The 23,195-nt window shown below is 38.3% G+C and overlaps 3 protein-coding genes across 3 annotated transcripts in view; 2 read left to right on the top strand and 1 right to left on the bottom strand.

Moving 5' to 3' along the window:
* LOC113562273 (para-nitrobenzyl esterase-like) overlaps positions 1-2,151 on the top strand; it is an 8,405-nt gene extending 6,254 nt beyond the window's left edge. Inside the window, exons 3-4 of the mRNA XM_026971120.1 lie at positions 1,675-1,860; positions 1,979-2,151. Of these exons, the coding sequence (XP_026826921.1) occupies positions 1,675-1,860; positions 1,979-2,046 (254 nt within the window). The 3' untranslated portion in view covers positions 2,047-2,151. The remainder of the gene's footprint in view (positions 1-1,674; positions 1,861-1,978) is intronic.
* Positions 2,057-23,195, top strand: LOC105286018. The gene is made up of 6 exons (XM_026971284.1): positions 2,057-2,181; positions 21,840-21,990; positions 22,108-22,431; positions 22,529-22,673; positions 22,776-22,919; positions 23,011-23,195. Exons 2-6 carry the CDS (start codon positions 21,867-21,869, stop codon positions 23,012-23,014), a joined length of 741 nt encoding a protein of 246 aa, XP_026827085.1. The 5' UTR covers positions 2,057-2,181; positions 21,840-21,866; the 3' UTR covers positions 23,015-23,195.
* On the bottom strand, positions 14,874-17,674 carry LOC113562272 (uncharacterized protein K02A2.6-like). The gene is made up of 2 exons (XM_026971117.1): positions 16,748-17,674; positions 14,874-16,658 (listed from the first exon to the last, which is right to left on the bottom strand). The coding sequence occupies exons 1-2, from the start codon at positions 17,672-17,674 to the stop codon at positions 14,874-14,876; spliced, it is 2,712 nt and encodes a 903-aa protein (XP_026826918.1).

Below are 23,195 nucleotides of genomic sequence, written 5' to 3'. Positions count from 1 at the left end.
CTTGACAAGTTTTCGAAAGAGTCACTTGTCGATATTGAAATGAGTGAAATGTCACTTGTGAGACAGTGCCAACCAGAGAACCATACGGTAGTATTACAATTAACCAGCTATTTTATTAAATTAGGTTTTTATTTGGAACAATTATTACGCCGAACGATGATTAAAAACCAAAACGATTGAGTTATTTATGATCGGAACTATATCGCGAATTGATGAATTCAAGTCTCTACAAGCCTGATAAAAATCGTGATCGGGATAGATATGCATCTGGTTGTATGCGCAATGCTATCTAGAAATACTTTGAATAAAAGCCAAAACGATCGAATTATTCATGATAAGAGCAATGGCGCGAGTTTTATTGCGATTAGACGTTCACGAAACTTCATTTGTTTATAACTTTATTATTAAAATATTATTAAGATAGCAATAAATTGTAAGTTGAAAAAAAGTTGAAAAATAAGATGTATATGTGTGTGTGTGGGTATATGTGGGTGCGTGCATGTACGTGCAAAAGACCTGTGGCAAATGCGCGTCACATGTATGTTCTGTTCGATGTATTATATACAGGATATAGTCACTACTAATAATGATCACGAATGAACACAAAACTTGCTTTATTACGATATTACTGTCTTACAGCGAACAACGCACGGAAAGCTAACGCTCAGGTCGACAACTGAATACTGACTTAGTAACTGAATAACTCAACCAAAACTGCGCGCGCAACAATATGGCGCGAGTGCGTTCGTAAAATCAACCATAAACTATAAAGTAAAAGAAAGTCGGTTTAAGACCTGTAGCGGTTCGGAGCGTTGCGACGGCTATCTGCCGGAATAATCGCGAGTTTTGTCGCTAGGTGTTACGTGGCAAATTAACTTGTTTAAAAGCTCTTGGCAACGGTCGTTGTTGATTAAAAAATGAATTTTGTTACTAAAATAATCGAATTATCGGTTTCACGATATTCATTCTGTTTTCGGTTTTCAATCGCTTCAGACGTTCCATTAATTACTTTGTAATGGTGAATTTTTATAAAATAATATTGTTCGTTTGGATCATTAAAATACTCATTGTTCAGATACATTTGCATGTTGGTTTATTCCATCACGGATTACATTTGTACGGACGCGCATTGGTGAAGATTCGCCATAGACCGGCCGCTGCTGCTGCCATCTAAGAATAAAAGAACGAACTGTACAAACGACGATGATAATAACGACGTGTCTTAAAAATTTCAACATTTGGACTTTGCAGTGCAATATCTCTACTCCTACGCTACCTACATGAAAACTAAAAACACTTTTATTATATAATGCAAACCTAAGCTATCCATTGAATCTACTCTGAAAATGATCTGTTCAGCGGTTATTAAGATCCGATAATCTACGGGTCTCTGAAAACGGCGCTTCGCGTAAAGACACACGGTCGATCTCGCTACACTTGGCGCGAGACACTACCATGTCTCTTGATACCAGTTGAACAAAGCGACGGAGACGAAAAATGCATATAAATTTTGTAGCCAAGAGTTCACTTTTTACAACGGTATACCACATTACACGAAAATTATTTATTTTGTTGTTAAAAATCGGCACTGAAAAAACAGTGATGACTTTGCCCCGGTCTCCCCTATCTAATGCTACTTATCTCGCATGTATTTTAAACCTTGCATTCTTAAAGGTTTCTTAAAGCTCGGTCATGAAACAGTAAGCGGAAACCAAGGTCTGAAAGATCAGACTGCCGCGCTGAAATGGGTAAAAGAAAATATTCACGTATTCGGCGGAGATCCAGAAAATATCACTGTATTTGGTAACAGTACTGGTGCTGTGAGCGTGCATTTACTAATGTTATCACCGCTATCTAAAGGTATCCTAAATATGCTCTAATTCAAAACACAATGATAGCATTAAATAAAATAATATTGAGTGTAAAAATTTGATATCATTCTTATCGTTATATTTAAACATGGTACTTATTCCTACAGGTCTTTTTCATAAAGCTATTCTTCAAAGCGGTACATGTACGTGCAAATATTCGATAAAAGAGACTTAGCAAGAAGTGGTCTCGTTTGAACTTTCCTCATTACTTGGTAATGATTCCAAGGACCCCGAAGAAATCGTAGAGTTTCTTCGTACGATACCCGCTGATAAAATCGTCAAAGTGCAACATCGATTTCTCCTTCCACAGGTAATTTGCGTTTTACACATATTTTCATGTGATATTGATTTGATATAGAGAATTACCGAATCTTTATAACATTCGACATGATTTATATTTAACTGAAATTATAAAAAATATAACTAGCAAAAATAGGACTTCCGCTTCCGGTGCTATAGAGGAGAGACACGTGGTACGTCGAGAGAACGAAAAGTAGAGAAAGGAGGAGAGAGAGCGGTGAGACAGAGGGAGAGTGTGAAGAGAGAGTGGAGGAGTGAGTGAGTGGGTGAGAGCGTAGGAAGGACGGGGAGGGGTGAAAGCAAAGAGAGAAAGAGGAGGACAGGTCAGCGCTGGTATAGAGGTTAGTCGGCGGAGAGAAGCGCGGGTGATAGGATAGCATAGAGAGGAAGAGACGTAAGTGAGTCGATAAGGAGGGTGGAAGCGGTGAAGATAGAGGGCGCGGGAAGGAGGGAAGGTATGGTTCGTTCGTATCGACACGCTTATTGAGTTTTATAAGTCGCTCAGTTTTTTTCGAAAGCGGGAGGTGAATCAATTATATCCCCGACGATACCGAGGAGGTCACCATCAAGATTAATAACGATGTGCCGGAATTTCGTTTCGTCCGAAGTAATACGATGTAAGGCGAACGTCATTTCCGCGACCGTAAAATATCTTGCAGCATTATCTCGCCAGAAGGGCCGGGGTAATTTTATAGATCTGACCTCGTGAACGTTGTTATGATGTTGATTTTCCAGTGGTCCTGTGTCATCCATTCCAGCAGAATCTCTCCCTGAAAGTGCGTAACCGGCTGTTAATGTCGGGAAAAGGCTACTTCCGTCTGTCGCTCTAAATTCCTGCTCGGCTTTCCGGGTCGGTGATCGGTCAACAGGCATTTTGATGTAACACTCAAAATTACACTGCCACTAAGTCTTTTAAGAGTTCGAGAGTCCAGAGTTTGTACGCGCACCACAACGATGATAACAGTTCGTTATTTCACGAGCGCGGGCACGTCGATCTCCAGGAAATCGCGTCGGCTTTCCAATCACGTCGGGGTCACCAATTTATGGCGCGTCGATACGAACGAACCATATACGAATGATACACCGATACGATAGAATAATAAATCCGAGCTTAATCCATAAAAGGATATATTTAAACCACAAAATGTACATTCACAGTTTTAAATTCAATGCATACAAGAATGCGTGTTAACGATATGGCGGTTGGATTACAAAAGGCGAAGATCTTGTAAAAATATGAAACTCGTAAAATAAAACTTTTGAAACAATTCACAAATGTGTTAAATCAATAAAAAAAGCTGAGCGACTTATAAAAATCAATAAATGTCGTTTCGTTGAATGATGTGAAGCTCCGTTGTTTGAAGTTGGCGCGAGTGCGTACGAGGCGCGTGCGCGTGACGTCACGAGACGCCACAAAAGATGGCAAGTTCAAGTAGAGATAAACTACTGAGAGAGAGACGCGGAAGTTACGGAAATGTAGAGGAACTGTTTAAAAGGAAGAGGGAGGAATTGGATGGGGAAAGAAAGGGAGGGGAGGAAGAGTGTTTTTATAGGAGTAAGAAAACTCAAAGGTCACCGGAGGGTAAAGAGGTGGGGAGAAAAGAGGGGGAAGATATAGAAGTCGCTGGGGAAAGGGAAAAGGGGATGGAAGGATGGAGGGAAGAGCTTTTTTTAAGATGAAAGAGGAGATAAAGGAGGGAATCAGAGAACAAGGGAGATGGATGAAGGAGACAATGGAGGAAATTAGGAAGGAGTTTAAAAGAATGGAGCTAAGATGGCTGCAGGAAAGAGAGGAATTAAAAGGGGAGATTAAAGGATTGAAAGAGAAGGTAGAGAAATTAGAAGAGGACTTAAAAGAAAAGGTAGTAGGAGACAGGGGGAATGCGAGGGGAAAAGAGGAAGAGATAGGAGTGAAAATAAGAGGAATCGAGAGAAAGCGAGATGAAAGAAAGAGAGGACAGGAAGAATAACGTTATAATAAAGGGATTAGAGAAGAGGGAAGGAGGAAGAAGAAAGGCAGTGGAGGAAGTACTGAAGATAACAGGAGCGAAAGTGGCGATTAAGGAGTTAAGGAAAATAGGAGGAGAGGGAGGAAAAGGAACAGAAATGGTTTTAGTAAGGTTGGAGAATGAACAACAGAAAAAAGAGGTTTTATGGGGAAAGAAAAAGCTGAAGGGTAGAGGGGAAAAAATTATGGAAGACTGGACTTGGAGGGAAAGGAAAATGAGGTGGAGACTACAGGAGATAGCATGGGAGGAAAAGAGGAAGGGGAAAAAGGTCTGAATTGGGTACGGAAAAATAAGGATAGATGAGCATTGGTGGAAATGGGATGAAGAGGAGGAAGTTCTGAGGGACGGTAAAGGACACCTAAGAATAGAGAGCTTGGGGGAAGGAGAGGAAGGAAAAGGGGAGAGAAAGAAATAGGGAAGGAGGAAGGAGAAGAGAAGAGAGGGAAGGAGTGGAAGGTGGCATTTTGGAATGTAGCGAGGCTGGAAAATAAGGATAAGGATTTTTGGGATGGATTAAAGGATTGGGATGTAATGGTGTTCTCAGAAACATGGATGGAGGAGAGAGGGTGGAGGAAAATCAAGGAGAGACTGCCAAGAGGATATAAGTGGGAAATACAATTGGCGAAGAGAGAAAACAGGAAAGGGAGACTGATAAGAGGGATGATAACGAGCGTTAAAAAGGAATTGATAGAGAAAGGATCGAGGATAGAAAGGGATAAAGAAGGAATGATGGTAGGGAAGATAAGACTAGGGAGAGAAAGTTGGAGGACTGTAGGAGTTTACGTAAGGGAGAATATTGAAGAGATGGTACAGAATTTAGAACTATGGATGGAAGACAGAGAGGAAGGAATAAGGACTATTGTAGAGGGGGATTTTAATGCGATGACGGGAAGGGAAGGAGGAGGAATAAAGGGGGAGAGAGACGAAGAGGAGGTGGAAGGGGAGGAAGAAATCAAAGGAATCAAAGGATAAAATAGTGAACAGAGAGGGTAGGATATTGATAAACTTTATAGAGGAAAAGGGCTGGGGTTTATTCAACGGAAATATAAAAGGCGATGAAGAGGGGGAATATACATTTACGGGGGAACGAGGACGCACGGTAATAGATTATGTAATGGGAGACTTAGAGGTGAAAAGTAGAATTGTAAAAATGGAGATAGGAGACAGAATAGATTCAGACCATCAGCCAGTGGAAGTAACGATAAAAAGGGAGGAAGGAAGAAGGAGGAGAGGCTGAGGAAAGACGAAAGTGTGGAGAGGAATATGGGATGAGGAGGGAGGTAAATTATTTAGAGATACACTAGGAAAAATAGAATCGGGAGAGAAGGGGATAGAAGAGGAATGGGACGCTCTAGAGAGCAGAGTGAAGGGAGCTTTGAAGCATATGAGGAAAAAAGCAGAGAATATGGAAAGAACAGAGAAAAAAGGATGGTGGGATGAAGAGTGCAGGACAGCAAAGAGGGAGGTGAGGAGAGAGTTAAGGAGATGGAGAGGGAAAGGAGGAGAGGGGGTGGAATATAAAGGGAAGAAACAGGAGTATAGAGAGTTATGCGAGAGGAAGAAAACAGAGGAGAACGTTAAATGGGAAAAAAGAGTGACAGAAGCAAGAAGGGAGAGCGAGGTATGGGAGATTATAAATAAGGAAAGGAAGAAAAGGAAGAGGACGAATGAGGATATAGAAATGAAGGAATGGAAAGAATATTTTATGAGGTTATTAGGAGGAATAGAAAATAGGGTGATAGGAGGACAGGGAAAGGGGAGGGGGAGGGAGAGGGGAAGATATTAGCAGGGAGGAAATAAGGAGGGCAATAAAGAATATAAAGGACAGGAAGGCAACGGGAATAGATGATATCCCGGGAGAAATGTGGAAATACGGAGGGGAGGAAGTAGAATTATGGGTTTGGGGTTTTTGTAACAGAATATGGAGAGGGGGGAATGGCCAGAAGGATGGAAGGAAGGGGTAATAGTTCCGATCATAAAAAAGGGGGAAGGGGAAAGGGTGAAGGAGTACAGAGGGATTACTTTAATGTCTACGATATATAAAATCTATGCGGCGGTATTAACGGAGAGGTTGAGGGAGTAAGTGGAGGAGAAGGGGATTATTCCACAGAATCAGGCTGGGTTTCGAAAAGGAATGGGGGGACATTGGACAATATTTATATAGTAAATTATTTAATAAATAGGCAGCTAGGGAAGAAGAAAGGTAAGATGGTGGCGTTGTTCATCGATCTGAAGGCGGCATTCGATTCCATGGATAGGAAGGTGCTGGTGGATACGATGAGGAAGAGAGGAATCAGGGAGGGACTAATTGTTAGGGTAGAGGAATTGTTAAAGGAAACAAAGAATAGAGTGAGAGTGGGAGGAAAGACAGGGGAGTTTTTCTGGACGGCAAGGGGAGTTAGACGAGGATGTCCACTCATAAGGGAACATCGCGAAGTGGAAAATTCTGATTTTGATGAAACTTTATACACATGTAAGGCGGGTTAAGAGATGAATTAGAAATTATCCGTTGGCCCAAAAACGGTTTTAAGGGGTGGAACCACCCTTTAAACGTAAGACGGCTTTTTGTTTTTCTCGATATATCTCGGAAATTATTCGAAATATCGAAAAATGGTTTACACAAAAGTTTCATGGTAAAAGCGCCTCTATTTAACCACATTAATAAAAGTTTTTAAAATAATTGTTTTCAAAATATTGTGAAAAACTTTTTCCAAATTATATTTAAAAAGATTTTATTAATGTGGTTAAATAGAAGTAGTTTTACCATGAAACTTTTGTATAAAACACAAGTAGTGTTGTAGTTGTATTGCGCAATGTGAGGATATTTTAAAAATAATTATTATTAAGAAGTCGCTTATTCAGAAGTCGTACTGCAACATGAGGATAAATATTATTACGTCCGGGCGGCGAATTCCGCTCGACACGCACGCTCGCGAACCGCACTCGCTTACACACTCGCGGAGACACTCGCGCACAAAGAACACTCTTTTACGAAAGAAACGATCACTCTTTATTATAATGAGAGTGGGATGCGATACACGTTCGTCGATGACCACGTCACGTCCAAATCTGTTTCTTTTCCTTTTTGTTTATTATTCCCCCTGGCGACCCGTCGCCAGGAGGCTCGCGTCTTCCTCGCCGACGGCCGATCCGACGACACTCAGCTGATCGGCAGCTGACCGGCTTCGTTATGCCGGGTGGCCAACCCGGACATAACAATATGTTTACGTGAGAAATATGCAATTAAGATGATAAGACTCTATATAAGTGGGAAATATTGCACATAGTTTTAGTATAAAGCTAACTAACAGGTTTAACGATTCATTCAAATATAAAATATTGTCAAAGTTTTAATTTTCAAGAAAAGTATCTGAATCTTTAACGAAACAAAATGGTACATGTAAATCCTGCGAATATTCTTAATATGTTAATTATTTCATTCGAAATTTCAAATATTCCACCACCGTCTGTGAATGATAGAGAAATTGAATTACATGAAACTATAAAGGATACAAGGGGGTAACCACTAGGTAAAATAGTGTCCCACGATTACACGATTTCATTTGACTTCATACGATTTCATCTGATTACAAATGATTTTATCTGATTACAAATGATTTCATCTGATTGCAAATAATTTTTTTCATTACATATGAAATCATTTGATAAAATAAATGATTTCATCTGATTACACAATGATTTCTTGTGATTGCATATGTAATCATCAGATTTCTAATGATTAGAAGTGATTTCATTTCAATCAATCATGGTGTTTCTAATCAAATGAAATCACTTCTAATCATTAGAAATCTGATGATTACATATGCCATCACAAGAAATCATTGTGTAATCAGATGAAATCATTAATTGTATCAAATGATTTCATATGTAATGAAAACAATTATTTGCAATCAGATGAAATCATTTGTAATCAGATAAAATCATTTGTACTTAGATGAAATTATATGAAGTCAAATGAAATCGAAATATACATACATATATATATATATATATATATATACACTCACTCCCAAAAAAAGCGGTACACTAAAATTTAGGGAAAAATTTACCAACCTTCAAATGATCATAACTTGGTAAATAATGAAGATAAAAATATGTTCAAAAATGCAAAATGAAGCTTCAAGTATCCACTTTAAGAATATTTGAATGGCAATTATGGTCGGCCATTTGATTCAAAATGGCGGATGACAAAATGAGAGGATGCAAAAGTGATAACCGAAAGTCCGAGTTTGTGACGGTGCATGGCGTGAATTAGATATCGCAGCCTAATCGGACCAAATGCAAATGAAAATATAGAGTGTTATCTTTAAAATGCTTTTTACCGAGCTCGATGCGATCATTTTTCGCTGAGTTGTGCAACTTTAAAAAAGAAAACACTCTGTTAAGTAAATTTGGAGTATCTCAACAAAAAATGATCGCATCGAGCTTTGTAAAAAAGCGTTTTAAAGATAAAACTCTATACTTTTATATGCATTTAGTCCCATTGGGCTGCAATACCTACTTTACACCATGTGCCATCGCAAACTCGAATCTTCATTTACCAATTTCGCATGCTCTCCCTTTCCGCCATTTTAAAAAACTCGTCGTGCACAATTTCGATTTAAATTGCGAAAAGTAGGTTTTCAAAGCTTTAAAACCATTTTTGAAATTTTGTGCGCGCGCGCACACACACGCACACACCACAAGGAGGGTTTGGAGTTTTAAATTACTGTGGAACTGACGAACCACGGGGTCCTCATCCTTGTGACACACACATAAACACACGCGCGCGCGCACACACACACACACACACACCTACATACACCTACACCCACACACGCACACACCACATAAGAAGGATTTGGAGTATAAAGAATAATGAACGCAGCAGTTGGAATTATAAAAGAACTAAACGAACCGCAGGGTTTTCTAATTCCTTAGGCCTTGCTGAATCGACGATATTGCAAATTCCAAATTGAATATCTCGGTACCTAACTATCCTAGCACAAAATTTCAAAAACGGTTTTAAAGCTTTGAAAACCTACTTTTCGCAATTTAAATCGAAATTGTGCACGACGAGTTTTTTAAAATGGCGGAAAGGGAGAGCATGCGAAATTGGTAAATGAAGATTCGAGTTTGCGATGGCACATGGTGTAAAGTAGGTATTGCAGCCCAATGGGACTAAATGCATATAAAAGTATAGAGTTTTATCTTTAAAACGCTTTTTTACAAAGCTCGATGCGATCATTTTTTGTTGAGATACTCCAAATTTACTTAACAGAGTGTTTTCTTTTTTAAAGTTGCACAACTCAGCGAAAAATGATCGCATCGAGCTCGGTAAAAAGCATTTTAAAGATAACACTATATTTTCATTTGCATTTGGTCCGATTAGGCTGCGATATCTAATTCACGCCATGCACCGTCACAAACTCGGACTTTCGGTTATCACTTTTGCATCCTCTCATTTTGTCATCCGCCATTTTGAATCAAATGGCCGACCATAATTGCCATTCAAATATTCTTAAAGTGGATACTTGAAGCTTCATTTTGCATTTTTGAACATATTTTTATCTTCATTATTTACCAAGTTATGATCATTTGAAGGTTGGTAAATTTTTCCCTAAATTTTAGTGTACCGCTTTTTTTGGGAGTGAGTGTATATATATATATACACACATATATATATATATATGTATATATATATTGCAATTCGGTTAGATAGAAAACGTGTTTCCTTGCTGTCCACTTTTCCCACTAGTCTAACCGTGGTCTTACGAAAAATAATTTTGTATTGTACTGTTTATTATTCTAAATTTTCGCGTAAAGATGTGTTTCACTTCACGTTGCTCTAATATCAACTACTTGCAATCTTATTATGGAAAGAATAATACGCATTTATAGACATGAACACTGAAAAGAATTAATTGGCCACTAATCTTTAATTGGTTTAATTAAATCTTTTAACTAAAGCTATCAAATAAATTTTTAGTTGAGGTAACAAAAATTTCCTTTGTCCGGACTAAAAATTGATATGCCTAACAATGATAGCCCAAATAATTAATTAGAATAACAAAAAGTTCGTTATTCTAACTAAAAATTATTTTGTTGTACGATTTATGTAAATCAACTACTTTTTGCAGTATATCGTCGCGTCATATCTGTCGCCGTCTCCTCGGTCATTCTCAGGGCCATTCTTGTCGCCCTCCATTCTTTTGTCATCCTCTGATTAGAGAACCTATCTATACCAGGATCCCAGAATGTAGGTACACACTTCGACACACTTTCGCGCACACTTTCGAGCCGTCTAATACCGAAGCTAACCTAACAAATCTTGTTATTTAACTGACAATTGAACAAAGAATCGAGAGCGAGCATTGATCGATAGGATGAGTCGCGACCGAGATAGGGGCATTGCAAAAGGGCGCTTGCCAGAACGAGCGATAATCAATAAAGCAAGTCGATATGGTGATCACACATGATTCCATCACAGATTTCATGGTGATTACACATGATTTCCAGTGATAACACGGAAATTCAAAATGATTTTTGTTGATTACATATGATTTCATTATGATTTCTGGTGATTCCACATGATTTCATCTGATTTTATGATTACATTTGATGTCAAAACGATTACATGAGGATTTCATAATGATTTCGGGGACATTGTCCCACGATTTCATTAAGTGGTTACCCCCTTGAAAGGATATTATAAAAAATGCAATGGATGATACATCGTTTGCTATGCAAACTGACACTACATTAGAATTTGAGAATTATTGGGACTCAAACTTACCTGAGGCAGAATTTATTGCAGCTGACGAAATAGAAGAATTTGAAGAAAGTGATGAAAATGAGGAAGAGGATAGTTGTACAGAAGCAATTATAAATAATGATTATAAAAGAAGAGCTGTTGAATTCTGAAAATTCGGAAAAGGATAGTTGTACAGAAGCAATTATAAATAATGATTATAAAAGAAGAGCTGTTGAATTCTGAAAATTCGGAAAGAAAGGACGTTACGCTTTATCAACAATACAAAGGTTTTAAAAAGGTAAAGTCCTTGCCGCAACTGTATAAATGGAAACTTTACCTACAAAAAGGTGGTACTCATAGAGAAAAACTATTATATATTACTGAATATGTCTTGGACAAATTCAACGACGCTAACGATAAGAACAGAATTATTCATGATTTAGATCTGCGACGATGGGCGCTAGAAACAAAAGAAGAAATTAATCTTCCTAATTTTAAAGCCGGAGTAACGTGGATATTCAATTTTAAAAGAAAACACAGGATTGTATCAAGAAAAATAACACAATTTATAAAGCGTCCATCAAAGATAAATCAAGAATTACAAATTGCATGCCAACAATTCATAAGTACTGTGAAATCTTAAATAGATCTTTTTGAAATAAACAGTATATATAAGTCAAATACCACTCACTGATTCATCAACGTGCAGCCCGAACCACTGCATCTATCGACTTGAAATTTTAAGGGTATATTCCTACTATTACGTAGGTGCTCACTAAGGGTGGGTTTTTCGAAATTCCACCCCTAACGGGTGAGAAGGGGTAAAATGTGTTTTTATTTAATTCTACATATAATATCGCGGGCGAAGCCCGCGTGACGAGGGATGCTAGTACAATATATAATGCAGACGAAAGTGGAATCAGTTTGGAAATACATTCAGGCAGAACGTTGACAACACAAGGTGTTAAAACAGTCGAAACCATAGATCAATCAGCAATTACTCATAGCTATACCATTATGCCTACAATTTCTGGAAAATATTAAAGTTGTGATATTAATGAGTTGGTATTAATAACAATAAACTAATAATAAGTTATTTGCCACTGGCATACATATTATTCATTTTATTACATTCAGTATAAGATATTAAATCTTCAACTCCTTGTTACTTTCTGTTTTCTTGAATATCTCAAACAATATGATGCAAACAAAAAAATGGTTCAAACAAAAATTGTTTAAATTAATTAGCAGAATAAAATAATATAACAAAAAATGGGGTGTTTCATTTAAAAAAATTAAATTGACCTTGAAACTTTTTAAACGCCTCCACTTATAAAAAAAACTTACACACTATGTAATGAACCCCTCGAAGTCATGCAACTTTTGTATGTAACAATTTTTCGTACAATTTATAATTTACAAGTTTTTCGAGGTGTGCAAGTTAGGTGCCTCACCCTGTATATTAGAAATTTTACATATTAATTGTAATTCTATTAATTAATAAATTCTACTATTATCTTTATGTTCTATTCTGTTACTCATTTACATTCTACTTTATTCACTATTATTTATTTGTAATCGTCCCATTGTTATATCTTATATTCATCAATTTTCTTATTCCCATTTATTTTATTTCCATTTGTACATATCTATATCCGTATACCTTGGAATATTTTTGTATAGTAAAAATATTTAATATGTTTACTCTTTTCTTTCACATACTCTTCCAAGAATCACTCAAATGACCCTTGAAGCTACCCGATAAACTAATAAGTCTTTGATGCTTTGCCTAGATAGTAAGTCGCTAGTGGCTCGTCTACTAACGGTCTTGACACTGATTTTTTGTGATGTAAGAAGACTCTGTTTCACCAAGTGGTGGTGGAACAAGTTACAAAGTCATAGAAAGTCTCGATTGCCTTTACACAATTTCTGCTGCAGCGAATGTATGAAGTATTTCTAACTCATTTACCTGGAGGATTATTCACAGATATTTTCCTACGGCATTGCTAGCTGCAGCGCCGCGAGAAAGGGCAAGGGTGCTCTCGACGGAAACACTATGCCCTCTCATCTGCTGAATCTTTTCGGGCCCATATTTCTGGAACTAGGCATTACCGATTCAAATGGCTTTGACGTATTGTATTTGAAATTGAGCTTTATCGAAATACACTAAAGAGAATAAAAACCAAATGTATGATAGATTGTATGTTCCTTGTCAGATGAAGCTACTTTCCATAGTACAGGCCAACTAAACCGGCACAACAGTCATTATTGGTCCCACGATAACCCACATTGGCACCGTCCAGTTGATCACCAACATCGCTGGAGTCTTGTAGTGTGATGTGGTATTGTAAATGGTTACATAATTGGTCCCTTCTTTTTTGAAGGAAACGTTAACTCAGCGAACTACTTGCATTTGTTTGAACATGAATTAACATGATGGCACACCACCTCACAAGAGCCGGAGAGTCCGACAATTTCTACACCGTCTCTTCCCATGTAAGTTTATTAGACTTGGAGGAGATGTTGAATGGTGCCCCAGATCTCCGGATCTGACAAGTCCCGATTTTTTCCTATGGGGATTTATAAAAAATGTGGTTTACGCAGAAGTACCTACAACTAGAGACAATATGATAGACCATATAAGAAACTGTTGCAATTCTATTCCTAAGAATGTCCTTCTGGAAACTGCTCGAAATTTCGAACGTTGAATTCAATTATGTTTTCAGAATGAAGGAGGAATTTTCGAACACTTATTGTGATAGAAAGTTCTCAAAATCGTGCCTTAACTGGCCGGATCTTGTCTGTTCTTGCCTTAACTGGCCGGATCAGTGATCGATCTTGCCTTAGTTGGTTAGATGTAGAACACACACATACGCACGCTCGCGCGCCCGCATACACACGCACGCACGCACGCACATGCTGATGGTAAACAGTAAAATACTAAAAAAAAACTTCAGTGTCTGTTATAAAGCGAGTATTATCTTTGGTCCGCCAAAGTTTGAACCTAAGTTTTCGGGATAAGGAGGGCGTTTTTAAAAACCTGTTTCAGACAATAGTTACTTTCTTTTCGACGGAGAATCAGAATCTGCAATAAAAAGTATGGGGTTCCGTTTAAAAAAACAAAGTTAAACTCCATATGACCTTGGCACATTCACTCAAGGTCAAACCAATGACGCCGTCTTATATCCCCCTTCGAACCATACAACTTTTGTCTGAAACATTTTTGCTAAAAATGCTTCTTTGAAGAATTATCGAGGTGCGTTTTTTAAAATGGGACACCCTGTATATAGAATTAATGTACAGTGTTTAATACAATGATTTCTTCATTCATAACTTCTATTTCCATTCTGTTTAAGTTTTGCACAATTTTTGATGCGATTCTTTGTTCAACCAAACGAAATAAGCAGTTGTTGTATCCCCGGGAAATAGACGAACACAGGACTAGATGTGATAATGCCGATTTGCTATACTGAGAGTAAGTTTATTCGTTCGGAGCTGTTACATGATAGCACGCTCACACGGAAGAGAGCGAGGCTCTTCCTGACGGTTCCGCGATACCTCGCAATCGTTAGCGAGAGGGGGCCGTGATTCGGCAGAATTGGAATTTGGCCCTAATCAATATACTACCGCGCCTCGCGATAGTCGCGAGACATTCCGTCTCGCCAACACGCGCGTAATTCGAGCATTTCCGCTTCTATACATATCAGCTCTTCCCCTTGTATTTTTAAACTCACCACCCAAAACAGGAGAAAAGCAAAATAAAAAACAATGTTTAAAATGATGATAAATAATTCCCATATCTGGATGGAGGTTTTCTATTGCGTTGAGGTCGGCTCTCCGCAATCGCAGTTGATTGCCGCTCGTGACTACTGGTGTTCGGTTCTACTGTCGAAGAGTGTGGGACGTTGGCTTCAGCTGTTTCCTCTTCCTCGGATTCCACTATTTCATTGCTTCGGAGCGATGTCTCGAACCAGAGTCGAAAATTCCCTGTGTCGCATTTATGTTACTGTTAGCATTGTTCTCGGTAATCACGATCTCGCTTGTTTTCCTCGGACCATTATGATCGATATCCTTGGATTGCAACTTATCACTAATCCGGTTTCCTATCGCTTTCATTTGGTCAATGTAACGTTTCCAGATTCTACCATCGTCTAATTTGATCTCGTAATGCAGTTTACCGAATTTTCTACTTATGTTTCCAAAACGCCATTTATTTTCTTTATTTAAATAGTCTCGCACGGCGACTCTTTCGCCTTCTCTAAAATTTCTTCCTGCGCTACTATTTTCCATTTTTTCTTTCTCTTTATCTCCTTCAGGAAACATTAATTCTAACCTACTTCTTAATGTTCTTCCGAACATAGCTTCCGCCGGTGATTTATTTAATTCCAGATGTGGAGTTATTCTATATTGGAAAAGAAACTTCTGCAAATTCGCCCTGATATTACCATTATATACAGAATTAAATTTACGTAAAGCTTGTTTTAGTGTTTGAACGAAACGTTCCGCTAAGCCATTCGTGGCTGGATGGTACGGAGCTGTACGTTTGTGATGAATGCCATTGTTTCTTAGAAAATTCTCAAACTCTGTGGCTATAAAAGTTCGACCATTGTCCGAAACTAATGTTTGTGGTAGACCAAACGTAACGAAAATCTCTCTGCATTTCTCAATCGTATTTCTCACTGACATATCTTTAACAATGTACACCTCCGGCCATCTGGTATACGCATCTACCAGAATTAGAAACATGTGTCCCATAAACGGACCTGCGAAGTCTACATGTACTCGCTCGAACGGTCTGGACGCCGCTTCCCAATGATGTTTATGTTTACTAGTCGGATTTTTATTAACTAGCATACATGCTTTACAATTTTTTGTTACCTCTTCGATCTCTTTGTCCATTTTTGGCCACCAACAAAAATTTTTACTTAATTGTTTCATTCTAACTGTGCCAAAATGTTCTACATGTAATTCTTTTAACACTTTATGTCTTAAACTTTCCGGGATAACTACTCTGTCTTTCTTGAAAATTATGTCATTTTGTAATGAAAATTCGCTGTCATGGTATCCTAGTGGCACGAGACTTTTACTTTTCTCTAAGGCTTGTCGAATCTTTATCAAAACTCTGTCTTTATTCGTTTCTTCACGAATACTCTTGGCTGTCACCGGCAAAACTTCTAGATTCTCTATTTGAAAAACATCGATTGTATCATAATTTCCAACGCTCTTTTCCTGTATGGGCAATCGTGAAAAACTGTCAGCGTTCCCATACTCTTGGGACCTACGATATTTGATATCAAAATTGAAGGCTTGCAAGAATACCGCATAGTGCTGCATTCGCATAGCACTATACGCTGGAAAACCCTTTTGCGAGTTAAAAATCTGTGCTAGCGGTTTATGATCGGTTAATAATATAAATCGATTCCCATACAGAAATTGGTGAAATTTCTTGACTCCGAATATGATCGCGAGCGCTTCTTTATCAATTTGCGCATATTTCTTTTGCGTTTCCGTTAACGAATTTGATGCGTACTGAATCACGCGCTCGGTACCATCAGGATACCAATACGATAAAACCGCTCCTACCCCGTACGGGCTGGCATCCACTGCAAGCACTGGCGGTAGCTTGGAATTAAACGGAACTAATATTTTATCACTCCCAAATTCTACTTTAACTTTATTAAATGCGACTTCGCATTCTTCAGACCATTTAAATATCGCATTTTTCTGTAATAGTTTATTAACGGATGTAACATGTAACTTAAATTTCTAATAAAACGACCGTAATAATTTACTAAACCAATAAAAGCTCTCACTTCCGTAACATTCTTTGATCTAGGCATTCTTTGTACTGCCTCTATTTTCTTTGGTTCCTTTTGAATCCCTTTTTTACTGATTAAATATCCACAATACGTAATTTGATCTTTAAGAAACGCACATTTATCTATGTTTATACGTATGTTATGCTCTGATAAACGTTTCAACACTGCCTCTAATCGTTCTACATGCTGCTCAATATTTTCTCCCGCGATTCTAATATCGTCTAAAAATACTGCAACCCTTTCAATTCCACTTAATATCTCTTCCATAATTCTCTGCCAAATAGCAGGTGCCGATGCCACCCCGTACATCAATCTATTACATCGAAATAATCCTTTATGCGTACTCAAAGTAAGTATTTCTCTGTCTGCTTCCGCGACTGGTAATTGTAAATACGCTTGCTTCAGATCTATTTTCGAAAATATCGTGCCTCTCGACATTGACGCACATAACTGATCCATAGTAGGTAAGGGATGCTCATCTATTATTAATGCCGGATTAACTGTTACACTAAAATCGCCACATACCCGAATTCCACCATCTTTTTTTAACACGGGCACAATCGGCGTGGCCCACCTTGAAGATTCTACCTTCTCTAGTATTCCGGCCTTTACCATGCGGTCTAATTCTTTTTCAACTTTCTCCACAATTTTAAAAGGTACTACACGGTTTTTAATAAATGTAGGTTTCGCGTCCGGCTTCAATTTCAAGTGCGCTTTAAAATTCTTAATGTGAGCAAACTCTTCACTCAACACATTTCTATATTTCTCTAATAATTTTGCCAGTCTTTTCTGACCGCATGCATCTAGCATTTTAACGTCCTCAATTTCTACTAAACTATTTTTGACTTTAGCTAGAATTTTCAACTGATTGATCCATTCCCGGCCCAATAACGGGTCTCTATCATATGTTACTACGTACATATTTAAATTTTTAACTTGCTCTACATCCCTTACCTTTACTTTACTTTAACAAAACCGAGTGGCACGAAATTTTGCTTACAGTACGATCGTAATCTTAACTTCGTTTTACACACTTTTAACTTCGGAAATGTATTTCACAACCATTTTGCGCTTACCAATGTAACCGCCGATCCGCAATCTACATCGAAAATGACCTCTTGATTTTCTACTCGCAGGGGTACAGTAAATTTCGCTCTGTGCTCGAGATGCTCCTGCTCCATCACACTACATACTTCCTCTAACATATGCGCTTGATCCTTCTTTTTACACACTTTTTGCAGATGTCCGAGACCTCCACATTCTCTGCATTTTACGCTCCGAGGAAGAGTACAGCTGTTCGCAAAGTGAGCCTGTCCACACCTAAAGCATACAATATCATTAAATTTTGTATTTACACGCTTATTGGTATTATTTTTGGAAAACTTAGAACGATTTGTAAGCTGTGGTTCTTTGTTTGCTCCATGTTAATTCCCTTTGAATCCTCTTCGCTCTTCTCGCCCCTTTGACTTCCTTTGTTTTGTTCCAACAAGGTCGACGGCTGCTTCTGTCGGATTTTCCTCCTTCAGCTTGTTGACTCCTTTCTCTGCTAATTCCATGCCACACGCAATCTTCAACGCAGATTCTCTCGTCAGCTGGGCCGTCTCCAACAGTCTCGATTGGATCCTTTGATTCCTCACTCCAAAAACGAATTGGTTCCTCAACTCGGTTTGTAGATACCCTCCAAATTTACAGTGCAAGGACAATTTTTGCAAAGCCGCCATGTATTTCTGTGCGCTCTCTTCCGAGCGTTGCATTCTCTTCCGGTAAATGTATATTTCTGCAATCTCCAAGGGTTCCGGCTCGTAGAACTCCTTCAATTTTGCCACTAACGTAGCGTACGATTGTGTATATGGATCCACCGGATCCAGACGGTCGCACAGAATTCCGAAGGCTTCAACACCCACGAAATGTAATAGATAAGCCACTCTATCTGACTCCTCTCTAATTTGGAACACTCGGAATGTGCCCTCCAAACGTTGCAACCATCTACCCAGCGGCTGCCGCACCAGGTCGAACATATCAACTTGCAAAGGATTTGCAATTGCCACTTTCTGCTCCGGATTTGTTCCAGTCCCAGAGCTGCGTGATCCCGTTGACATTTTGCTTCAATTAAAATTTATCTCGATTCTTCTTACTTGTTATGCTGCCTTCGAGCCTTCTCGAAAATTCTATTGCCACGTGTCGTCTTCCAGCTCACAGCCGGATCTTGCTGTAGCTGATTTCCTTATCTCGATTTTCCGTCTTCTTCACGAGAATAAGGATCCTATCCTCCTCGCCAGCTGTTTTATCCCCGGAAAATAGACGAACACAGGACTAGATGTGATAACGCCGATTTGCTATACTGAGAGTAAGTTTATTCGTTCGGAGCTGTACATGATCGAACGTTCACACGGAAGAGAGCGAGGCTCTTCCTGACGGTTCCGCGATACCTCGCAATCGTTAGCGAGAGGGGACCGTGATTCGGCAGAATTGGAATTTGGCCCTAATCAATATACTACCGCGCCTCGCGATAGTCGCGAGACATTCCGTCTCGCCAACACGCGCGTAATTCGAGCATTTCCGCTTCTATACATATCAGCAGTATTATGATTCCTATTACAAATATAGAAATATAACAAAATAAATAAATAAAATTAATTTAATATTTTATGTAAAAGTAATAATTTTTAAAATGAAACGATCTTAACATTGTACATATTAAATTAAAAAAAAACTTTGCCAAAATCTTGATTTTGATGAAACTATAAATATGTAGAGATTTTATTCAAAAGTGTTCTAGCATTTCGTTGCTGACTCGGGACCATCCGAAAATTCTGAGTTTGATAAAACTTTATACACACGTAAGGGAGGTTAGTAGATGAATTTAGAATTTATCCGCGGCCCAAAAACTGTTTTAAGGAGTGAAACCACCCTTCATACGTAAGACGACTTTTTCTTTTTCTCGATATATCTCGGAAATTATTCGAAAAATCGAAAAATGTTTTATACAAAAGTTTCATGGTAAAACTACTTCTATTTAACCACATTAATAAAATCTTTTTAAATATAATTTGGAAAAAGTTTTTCACAATATTTTGAAAAAATTATTTTAAAAACTTTTATTAATGTGGTTAAATAGAGACGCTTTTACCATGAAACTTTTGTGTAAACCATTTTTCGATATTGTGAATAATTTCCGAGATATATCGAGAAAAGCAAAAAGCCATCTTACGTTTAAAGGGTGGTTTTATCCCTTAAAATCGTTTTTGGGCCGCAACGGATAATTTCTAAAGTCATCTATTAACCCGCCCTACATGTGTATAAAGTTTCATCAAAATCAGAATTTTCCACTTCGCGATGTTCCCTTGCTATTCAATATATTGTTGGAGGAAGAGATGAGTAGGGTGAGATGGGGAGGAGTTGGAGTTGGGGGAGAAAGGGTCTATACCCTGTCATATGCGAACGACGTAGCGTTACTGGCAGAGGGGGAAGATGAGACGAGGAGCATGATCGAAAGATTAGAAGGATACCTAGACAGCAAGGGGCTAGAATTGAATGTGGGAAAGACGAAGATCATGAGGTTTAGGAAAGGAGGAAGGAAGACGACTAGGAGAGTGTGGAAGTGGAAGGGAAAGACAATAGAAGAGGTAAAGGAATTTAAATACCTAGGATATGTGTTACAAAAGAACGGGAAGCAGGACGCACAGGTAAGGGAGAGAGTAAAGAGAGCAGCTGCGATAATGACGCAGGTTTGGGGGATAGAGAAAAGAAGATTAGGGATATGGAGTGGAAATTTGAGGGTGGAAGGAATAGAGCGTGTACAGGAAAGATATCTCAGATGGATGCTAGGCTAGAAGGCAAAACTCCAGGGTATTTAGTACGGGAGGAGATTCGGAAAGGATTGGGGAAGAAGGATTTGGCTTTTTGACAAACTAGTATGGACCGTATTGGGATATGGAGTGGAAATTTGGGGGTGGAAGGAATAAAGCGTGTACAGGAAAGATATCTCAGATGGATGCTAGGCTAGAAGGCAAAACTCCGGGGTATTTAGTACGGGAGGAGTTACAGCGGGAGAAGTTAAGGGCAGTAGCAAGGAGAAGAGCGTGGAGTTATGAGAAGAGACTAAAAGAGGGGAGGGATAGTGAGATCGCAAGGAGATGCGTGGAGGAACTGATGGAAAGAAGCAAATTGGGACGGGTGGGCCCGGATTGGGAGAGAGAAAGGATGGAAATTTTTGAGGAAAGAGGAATGAAAATAGAAGAAGTGGAAAGAAGGAGAAAAGAGGGAGAGGGGTGTTTCGGGGAAATATTAAGAATAGAGGGGGGAAGACAAAGAAGAGAGAGATGGGAAAAAATAAGGGAGTCGAAGTACAACCCGTGGTACAAAATGGTAAGAGCTGGAGGAATTCCGAGTTACCTGAAGAAAGGATGGGGAGAAATTAGATGGAGGAGAATTGCGAGATTCAGGCTAGGGAACAATATGAAAGGAGGAAGATATTGGGGAACAGAAGAGGAAAGGAAATGCAGATTATGTGGAATGGAAATAGAAACATGGGAACATGTATGGGATAGGTGCAGATGGTCGAAAGAGAGAGAGGAGAGCTGGCAGGAAGCGGTGGAGTGGGTACTGGGGGAGGGGGGAAGAATGGCTGAGAGAGCTGGAGAGGAAGAGGAAAGATTATGAGGGAGGATAGGGAGGGGGGAAGGGAGTAAGAGAGAGAGGGAGAGAGAGAGAGAGTGAAGGAGAGAGTATGAGAGAGAACGTCGAGAGGAGAGAAGGGAGGGGAACTTTTTTCTCGTTTTTAGATGATATGAAAGGAAGGCAAGAGGAAGCAGAAGCCCAGCGAAGCGAAGTGTGTGTATGTGTGGGAGCGCGGGTGTGGTAGAAGTCTAATGGCTTGGATTTATGCCACAGCCGCGCTCAAATGCAAATTAAGTTAGATAGAAGTTTTAAGTAGATATAAGGTAGTTTGTAAGATAGTTTAAGAAATAGTTGATGTAAGCAAATGTTGTAACCCTAAGGGGCAATAAATCATTACTACTACTACTACTACTGAAACTAGCAAAAATATTTTAAATATTAAAGAGAGAATATGTTATTTACATAGTACGGCTTTAATCTACAACTTATACCCATGATTGACAATGATGTAAAAAGACCGTTGTTTCCATGTTCTATTCATCAATTGCTCAATGATGATAATGATATACCAATCATAGTTGGTTATACTTCTCATGAATATTTATTATATCTTAAAGGTATGAAGAATCATAAATTATATTTATGTCTTTAAACATTATAAATATTAAGATACTTTTATTCCTGCATATTTTTATTTTGCCTCTTTTATTCATATATCGTCCTTGTATTAATAGATTCTAGTGAAAATACTTTGAAACTGATCTACCAAGACTTAGAGTATCATGTGAGAAATGCAAGAAATTTACAAGATCCGGTAAAAATGGCGCAGCTGATGGAACGCATCAAGCAATGGTATTTTAATGGAAAACCATGTACTGAAAACAGTATCCTGTCCATCATACAATGTATGAGTGATATTTATATAAATATACCTACTACAGAATTCGTAAATAGCCGAAGGAAGAAGAAAGAGGCAGTGACATACTTTTATAAGTTTTCTTATGTCGGTAGTCAGATAACTACTAAACATATGCTGGGACGCAAAGTGCCTATGATTGGTAATTGCATTATGTGTAAAATTCTGTCATATGTTAAGTTTCAACTGTTTGCTTTATGTTTTACAATATTAATCTCTATGTAATCGGCATTCTCTAGGAGCGGCTCATGATGATGAGTCATCATATCTGTTTTACATACCTAAATATAAAGTTAATGATCCTCAACCACCGGTCATAGGCACAAGAGATCGGAAAGTAGTAGAAGCTCTCACAAGTATGTGGACGAATTTTGCGAAGAGTGGGTACGTTTAAACTGTTAAAATAGCATCGTTTAAGAATCAGACATTAGATCGATTGAAAATCATAATAATAGAAAATATGAAGCAATATCTGTTCTTCTATAGAAATCTAACGCCTGCCAGTGATCAGAATGTAACTGCCACTTGGTTGCCAGCAACAGCAGATGCCTTGAATTACTTAGAAATCAACGACGCTTTACAATGTGCAAAGATTTCAGATTTTACTAATATATTTCAAGAATCTGATGAGTAAGCATCATAAATTGTAGCTCAAATTAATTCGTAAGTAAGGTCGAATATGTAAGTCTGTTACTACAATTTATCTTTCTTGTAATTTCAGATAGTATAAGTCTGTTTAACCATTTTTAAATTACCCAAGGATTCAATGCAGAATATGCAATAAAGTAAAATTTATTGTCAAGTATTTCATAACAGAATTAATCTGTAAAGAAAGCAGGATTATGTTATTCATGAATCTGACAATTATTTTAAACAAGGAATATTAAGAAGTTAATATAAAAAAAA

This window comes from Ooceraea biroi, chromosome 7, assembly GCF_003672135.1.
Source record: "Ooceraea biroi isolate clonal line C1 chromosome 7, Obir_v5.4, whole genome shotgun sequence".
Lineage (NCBI taxonomy): Eukaryota > Metazoa > Arthropoda > Insecta > Hymenoptera > Formicidae > Ooceraea > Ooceraea biroi.
This window is presented reverse-complemented; position numbering and strand designations above follow the sequence as displayed.

Excerpts from the sequence above, each read along its gene's own strand:
- LOC113562272 (XM_026971117.1), bottom strand. The coding sequence starts at position 17,674 with ATGTACGTAGTAACATATGATAGAGACCCGTTATTGGGCCGGGAATGG. Across the intron at positions 16,659-16,747 it reads GATCAAAGAATGTTACGGAA|AAAAATGCGATATTTAAATG; the intron begins GTGAGAGCTTTT and ends AAACTATTACAG.
- LOC105286018 (XM_026971284.1), top strand. The coding sequence starts at position 21,867 with ATGATTGACAATGATGTAAAAAGACCGTTGTTTCCATGTTCTATTCAT. Across the intron at positions 21,991-22,107 it reads ATATTTATTATATCTTAAAG|ATTCTAGTGAAAATACTTTG; the intron begins GTATGAAGAATC and ends TTGTATTAATAG. Across the intron at positions 22,432-22,528 it reads ACGCAAAGTGCCTATGATTG|GAGCGGCTCATGATGATGAG; the intron begins GTAATTGCATTA and ends GGCATTCTCTAG.